General features: G+C 44.5%; 1 protein-coding gene across 1 annotated transcript; it reads right to left on the bottom strand.

Moving 5' to 3' along the window:
• Nucleotides 1-1,437: 1,437 nt before the first annotated feature.
• On the bottom strand, nt 1,438-7,201 carry REXO2 (RNA exonuclease 2). Its single transcript, XM_062594567.1, has 7 exons — nt 7,067-7,201; nt 6,872-6,955; nt 6,710-6,787; nt 4,528-4,639; nt 3,650-3,758; nt 3,244-3,297; nt 1,438-1,869 (listed from the first exon to the last, which is right to left on the bottom strand). Exons 1-7 carry the CDS (start codon nt 7,199-7,201, stop codon nt 1,740-1,742), a joined length of 702 nt encoding a protein of 233 aa, XP_062450551.1. The 3' UTR covers nt 1,438-1,739.
• Between the last annotated feature and the right edge of the window lie 507 nt (nt 7,202-7,708).

The following is a 7,708-nucleotide window of genomic DNA, read 5'->3' as shown; positions in this document are numbered from 1 at the left end:
TTGTAAAAATATTTATTGTTTCTTTTTTCCACTAACACTTAAATGTTTTGATCTCTTTGCTACTTTTGCTATTGAAGACTACTTTTTTTTCTTATTTCTATCTATCACAGCAAGCAAAGAAAAAAAAATTTAACTCAATCCAGGGGAAAAGACAGACCATAATCACAGCATATAACTATGCGATTAGAGAAAATGAGTCTGGCCCTGGTAGCTTGTCAGTTCATGAGAGAGAGAGAGAGAGAGAGAGAGAGAGAGAGAGAGAGACTCAGTTATCACTGCAGTTCTGGGCCAGCACATCAGACCATTGCCCACTGATATTTTGATTAGCAAACAGCATAACGTTTGCAAAGTTCTGCAGTACCTTTTCCTTGGAAGCTGCAACAATAAGATAATTATCAATGCAGAAAAACTCAGGGATATGCAGGCATAGAATGATTCAGTCACCTTTGTGGCTTTGTCCAATAATAATACACTCCGTCTTCCCCCACCCTCCAAAGTCATTGTGTGTCATTGATTTCTGGGATATCAGTGGTCCCTGCTACGAACATTTACCTCCCCTATCATGGAGCTATGAAAACCTAGTAAGATTTGCGTTTAGCTGTTATGTATGGAAAAGTATGTTGTAATTTCTGCTACTAAACAGAGTGTGTTAAGAATGCTTTTGTTTTAAATCTGACATAGTGAGAAGTCTTGCTGAATAGACCTACTTGCAGGAAAAGTTCAGGACCCTCTCCTGACACATTCCATTTTGTACTCAAAGTTTTCCTGGACTGGACACATGGTTGCACTGCACAGCTAAAAGGTAGTAATGCTTTCTGCTTAAACCTGACCCTCAGGTCAGTCCAGATTATGGAAACTTCTTGCATTGCCTAGTCTCATGAGTACATTGTGAAAACTGGAAGTGTTAGAGGCTAGACATTTTCAAAGTGATTATTGAAGGCTGATCCAGCTATTCTATCAGTATGTGCTGTCCTGACCTGAAGCACTTAAGTCGTTCTGTAAACTGAAATGTCATCTGCTTGATCACAAATCAAGTTTCTCATGCAGTTCCTTTGCGTACAGGTGTTGCCTACATGGTAGTTTTATAAAGCAACCTAATGCTCACCTTGGAACTAAAGACAGCTTTGTTACTGGAATTGCTGCCCATAAGCTGGGGAGAGATAAAATACTGCCGTGCCTTTGACACTTCTTTGTCTACTACTCAGTAGGCTCTACTCATTGATGTGCAACTTCTGTCTGTCTCTAAATGGAGATTCTGCACAAAAAGGACTTCCTTGTTAAATGCCCAGAAATGTAAAATGCATACATAAGGTTATTGCATAATGAAACAAACTTCCTATAGCATTTTACTTTGCAAACCTATGAGAGGCTGCTTCACCTAGCAGCATTATGCACACAACCTTGTGGCTAACACTAATGAAAGAATACAGGAAAATATTATCTGTCAACAGAACTGGTTTTATTGTGTAGCGAAAGATTGCATCTAAAACCAGATGAAGAGGAGTATCAAACAGTAGATTTTACCTAGTACATACAAACAAAGGAGCTGCTGAGACTTAAATGGGCAGATTCCTTGCTCAAACAGAAAAGCAGCACTAACTTAGATTTCCATCTGCATTTTAACAACTGTTAAGAAACAAGGTAACTGAAGGGTGCAGCTTCCCAAAAGAACAGCAAACAAAAAAGAACCAGGAGATACATCTAGTATATGCTATTGGATGGCATTTTAAGAAGAGAAATCAGCTGGCAGTTTTATCACTTTCTCCATTCTCTATTAGTTTTCTTTTCTTTTCATCCGTTTTCCTCTTGAAGATGCTGTCTCTGTAGAACTGAAGTTCTTTGATGCTTTCCCTGATGTCATCAAGTGCTCTGAAAGAGAATTAAGGAGGGTTTCAAAATGCATGCACACACCTTCAGCTACATCTGGATAGTAATACTATCAAAAAAAAATCTAGGCTATAAGAAATAGTTCTGACATGTATGGATCACAAATCTGTTGGGGAAGGGGGGGGGGGAAGCTATCTTCACTTCTCTTGGGTATGTGGAAAGCAGTAAAAGTCCTCTAGCGCTGACATGCCAGGGAGAGTAACATACAGCTTATTAGTTTGTGTCACTGTGTGATGTGTAAGTCCTGGAAAGCCAGCAGGTTCTACAGCTTTAGCTATTAAAAGCAGTTTGCTATCAATCTGAGAAAGCAAACAACAGACAAGGACTCAGGAGACCTGGCTTTAGCTCCTGCTTTGGCCAGTCATCTGGTTTCTGTACAAGCACAGGTGACTGACTCATTTTGTCCTTGTGCCTCTCCTTACTGTACTCTGTTTAGATTCAAAGGCCCACAGAGAGGCTGTACTTCTGCACATTTTTACTGTGCAGCACAACGATCTCTGATTTCAATCAAGACCTCTGCAGCAGTTATTCCTTTTCTTTTTGTAGCTGAGCCTCCTCTCCTGTCTAGCGAGGCTGTTGTTGGGGCAAGGAGAGAAGATGAAGAATCAGTTACTACTTTTCACTGTCATTTAGGGAAGTCATAACAATAAATATCCAAAAGAATAACACCTACAAAAACTAGAGTGAGGGTGGGTGGTTTTTTTTTTCCCCTACACTTAGTATGAGTAGCTGAAGAGCAAAATGGATGTACTTACAGCCTATGGATCTTGTGGCCTCCTCTGTTCAGAAAACTTACTATCTTAGAAAAGCCTTCTAGAAGTGTTAATCCTACATAGCATCTTGCATTCCAAAACTTCAAAGCAACTAAACTCTTAAGGATGCCTCAGACACTGACGGGACTGTAACTCAAAACTTAACTCCTTCATTGAAAGGCAAACTTTCTCTAATGTACTACAAACTCAGAAAATGGCCAGGAATAGAATGTTATGTCCCCATCCGCAGTCCTCCAATTTTAATGTCTCTGTGAACAAGCCTGCTTAATACATGGATTGAAAAAACACTGTTAAGCTACCTTTTTTCCATGTGATATCTCAGTAGTGATGTAACTACATAATCACACAAGTATCTCAGCGTGAACAGTGAACTGTAACAAGTAAGGACACTTCTACACTAACCAGGTTTCAGACAGGAGAATATAAACTATATGATGGGGAGCAGAATCACACAACCTCTCTTCCCTATTAGAGTAAGCATGTCTGGGATTCAAAGGAAGCCATACAGCTCTATAGTCCACTTGTGAAAAGCATGGTTCCTGTATGGCAAGCCCTATTGTATAAGCAAAAGGAGAAGCCTCACCTGTGAGAGGCTGCCTTCTTTGGTGCAAATTCATATTCTTCTGGATACCAGCGTCTGTAAGTGGAAGAAAATGCCATTGTTAAAACAGTAAAGCAAGATTCAAAAACTTGTCCAGTGACTGCTGTCATTTTGCTACAGTCAATGAAAGAATATCAGTGTCAGTGGCATGCAAAGAAGCTGCAACCCTGAGAACTGAAGTGTTGCAAATGCCAGTGCAGGCAACTGTGAGTACTTTATGGCTTACTCCATGCTTCAGCCTGAACAGAAGAGATGAAAGAGCGAGAGGGTGGCACACAGCAGTCTCCCAGCAGCCTTTGCCCTTGTTCTAGAAGAGGGTGTACTAGTGCTACTTAACAGGCTTGCTAGATTATCTTTTATGCAGCTATTTGATTTGAGGAATATTTACCTGCAAAGCTCTTTGACAGTGCTCACATCAATGATCCGGTAATGAAGGTGCCTCATGAACTGAGGCATGTATTTGTCAAGAAATTTCTTATCTGCGTGAACAGAGTTACCTACAAAGACACAGAACAAGACATTTCTTCAAAGACGGTACAAAGCTACTGTGAATGACATCTGAACTAGAAACAGGCTAAGCAAGCTGAGGAAAGATCATAGGGCATAAAAAGGTATTTGCAAGCAGCTCATGTATCTTGTTTTCTAGTAAATGTGATCATGAAGGTTTGTCACATTTTCATTTTAGGATCACAAGCGCTTTAAATACCTAATCCCAATATACTCATTCTTCAGTTACTACTCCTAAAATTTCTGTCAAACAGTTAGTTATCAAAGTATTACACAAACACCTGGTTTTCCACCAAGTGAAAATAAGCATCAGTATTAATTTCACTTAGTAATACTCCAAAGACCATATGCAAGTGGCCTGTATTTAGTTCCAAGTAGTAAGATGTTTGGAAGATTCCTATTTGGTGTTTCATTTGATACACACGGTCAGTGAGGAAAAGACACTTCAATTTACTGGTGAGGTTTTACAGTCATAGGTTGCTGTCAGTAGTTAACTTGCCCATCGCAATCATAGCTGTACAATGAAACATTAATACTAAAAAGAATTTAAGTTTTATGTGCCAATGATGTGCCAGATTTGAAGAACTGGGTGATAACATTATTGAACCTTTCTTTACTAAACAGATTTGGAGTTGCATGCTAGATCTCTGCATAGAAAACTAAAGCATCCCTGCCATGTGTATCAACAGGCCTTTCAGCATCCAACTGGGAAGTACAGGAGGGATGATCTTATTAGTATTAAGAAAGTACATATTTTACCTGCAAGAGGACAGAGACCAGGGGGTGTTTGTTGTCGTACAAAGGACAGAAACTCATATTCTGCCTGCTGCAATGAAATTTTACTCTCCTTCACAGCCTTAGTAAGGCCAGACTGCAAGAAAGAGCCATCCATCATAAATCAAATATATACTACTGTTAAAGATATTTCCAGAAATGCTCAATAGCAAAAAATCAACCATTAAAATGTTGTTTGATTCCCCAACATGACCAGAAGCATTAAGAGGACAACATAATTCTGTGTTTGAGTATTCTGGGAGATCTCCTTCCCTTTACTCACTCTCTGGGTCACTTCACAAGCAGACCTCACTGACTTCAAGGGCACCACACATGAAGTAAAAATCTATGCAAGTCCTGACAACACTGACATTGCTGTGATTGGCTTTTTTTTTTTTTTTTTCCCCACTTGCTATACTTCCTATGGTGTTATTCTCAATTACTGAGACTTCATGTAAGCCTTCATTTATATACCTGCATGTACCCAATCCAGATGAGTATTACCCTACTATCTGTTTAACAAGAGGCATTCAATTCCCCAACACCCAGAGTATGTAGAGTCTGCACCCAGAAGTGCAAGTTATAGAAATTGCTGGTTTAAGCATTTATCAGGATTCCTATGAATCAGAGAAGTTCTTTCTTTCTTTTTTAAATACTTAAATGTCTTCTGTCAAGTCTGCTTTAAGTGTTCTCAATGATTTATTTCCATCTGGCTATACTGTACATTTCCATGACTGTGCTACAAAAATCTACTTGTCAGCTCCAAGTGGTGGTTAAAAAATCTATTATGTGGCTGCATTTTCATCTATATCATCTTAATTGCTCTTTTTTTCCTTAGTCAATTAAAAATAAGTAGGTTTAGGGTGCTAAGGGGGACAGGAAAAAAAACAACAATGCAGTACATTTGCAGTAAATTGGTCTGTTTAATCCTACAGATTACCTGAGTTGTTGCTGATGATAAGATTTCTATTTTGTCAGCTCTGGACTATTCGAAACCAATCTTGTAACTATTCTCTCTTGGGATTTCAAACCCAGTCTTCCCCTTCTCTGTGAAAGTTAATCTTTGAATTTTTTATGCAATACAGAACAGGCTTCAACCAGGAGCTGTCAGAGAAGTCCATCCAGCCTGGCCTTACAAGCTGGGCTCCCACAGGAGGCAGGCTGCAGCAGGTAGCTCAGCAAGCAGACCACGGAACTGAACCCAGCTTCTTCTTAACACATGACTGCTCGATCTACTAGGATACAGTGCGTAACTGGGAAAAACGTTTTGTTTTACCAGGAAGGAGTGAGCTCCACCCTTTTTAAAAGACTAAGAATGGCAGCAGCATCGGGGTAGCGGAGTTCTGTGACTCACGAGCGGGTGACTGTACTCCCCACAGCTCTGAAGTTTGGCATCTAAATCTCTGAGGATGACACAGCTGCAAGACTTGCTTTCTTGTGAGCATTTCAGATCGGAGCCTTCATCTAACTCCAGGCTGGTGAATCTCACTCCGAGAGACTTAATATTCAGCATGCATTTTTCACTATGGGAATCAGCTGCATGTATCAAGAGTGGTGGGTCCTATTCCAAGGCCAACTCATCTAAGAGGCTAACACAGCAAGAGGTAACAGTGAGCCAGCAAAGACTCTGGTCTGTTTTTTCAGACTCCTATCCAGAGCCCTGCAAGCATCTGCAGAACAAGCAGAGGACACTTGTCTCGCTTCTGCCTGTAGCTCTCCCACAAGCTGCTGATCCAGGTATCTCTTGAGTCCGCTTCCTAACTGTTGGCCTTTGCTGATGTTTTGGTTCTCAGGCTAGAAAGTGGCTTCAAGCACTATTCAGGCTTCTTAAAAGCCAAGCTAGCTACAGATAGGCTGCTTCAGGACAATCTTGTAGTTCGAGTACAGGATTAAAATTAAGGATACATGAGAGCAATTCCCAGGTAAGCCACGGACAACTGGTGAGACCTTGGGTACAACGTTATACATCAGCTCCTTGGCTACAAAATAAGGATGATACTTACTTTCTCCCATTCTTTATCATCTCCTCTGTTTCATTGCAAACTGTTCAGCACAGGAGTTGTCCCTTTTTAGGTGACTGTACTGCAACTAATAATTCTGAATTATAGGTCGTTCTTAGTGTTAGAAAGAAACAGTAGTCGCAGCGAGGCCGCTGGAGGGTGGTTACCTTCCCGTGGTGCTCCTTGCACCACTCCGACATGCCGTCCAGGAGCTCGTCCGGCTGCTTAATGATCAGGTTCGGGCCCTGCCGGCGGGACAGGCGGAGGCCGCGGTGAGCGCGCGGGGCGCGGCGGGGCGGGCGCGGGCGCGGCGGCGGCGCGGGGCTCACCTCGGCCAGGACGTTGAGGTCGCAGTCGGTGATGAGGCACGCCATCTCCAGGATCTGGTCCTTCTCGACGTCCAAGCCCGTCATCTGCCGCACACACACACACACAGGGAGCGCGGCCGCCATGAGCGCCGCGCCGCGCCGCCCTGCCCGCGCCGCCCGCCCCGCCGCGCCGCGCCGCGCCGCGCCGCGCCGCACCTCCAGGTCCACCCAGACCATGCGCTGGCCCATGCCGCCGCCGCCGCCGGCCATGGCCGCCCGCCGCCAGCCGCCCCGCAGCCGCCCCAGCCCGCCGCCGCCCCGCAGCCGCCCCAGCCCGCCGCCGCCCAGCATCGCCGCCGGGCCGCCAGGGGTCGCCGCCGCACTACACCTCCCGGCGGCCCCCGCGCCGCCGCCGCCGCCGCCGCCGCCGCCGCGCGGGCGCTGCCGGGAGCCGCGGGGGCGCCTCAGAGCGCCGCGCGCGCCGCGCCCCCCCCCCCCCCCCCCGGCCGCTCCGCGCGCGGCGCAACCGCCTCAGCCGCGCCCGCCGCGCCCGGGAGCCTCCACCGCTAAGGCGCGGCCGGGCCGGGCCGGGCCGGGCCGAAAACAGGGGGGTGGGCTTTTCTTTTTTGTATTTTAACTTCTTGCTCTTTCCTAACCTTAGGGAAATGAAGGCATTCAAGAGGCAGCAGTTTCCTGAGGGGCTTTGGTTAAACCAAACCAACCTTACTTTTGAAATTTCCAACTGCTGTAGTAGTACTGTATACATATACATAGTAGTGTGTGTGTGTGTGTGTGTGTGTGTGTGTGTGTGTGTGTGTGTGTGTGTGTGTGTGTGTGTGTGTAAATCTCTGTATCAAA

The sequence above is a fragment of the Rhea pennata genome, chromosome 24, assembly GCF_028389875.1.
Source record: "Rhea pennata isolate bPtePen1 chromosome 24, bPtePen1.pri, whole genome shotgun sequence".
In the NCBI taxonomy this organism is placed as follows: domain Eukaryota; kingdom Metazoa; phylum Chordata; class Aves; order Rheiformes; family Rheidae; genus Rhea; species Rhea pennata.
Note: the sequence above shows the minus strand (reverse complement) of the source record. Positions and strands in the feature narration are given on the sequence as shown.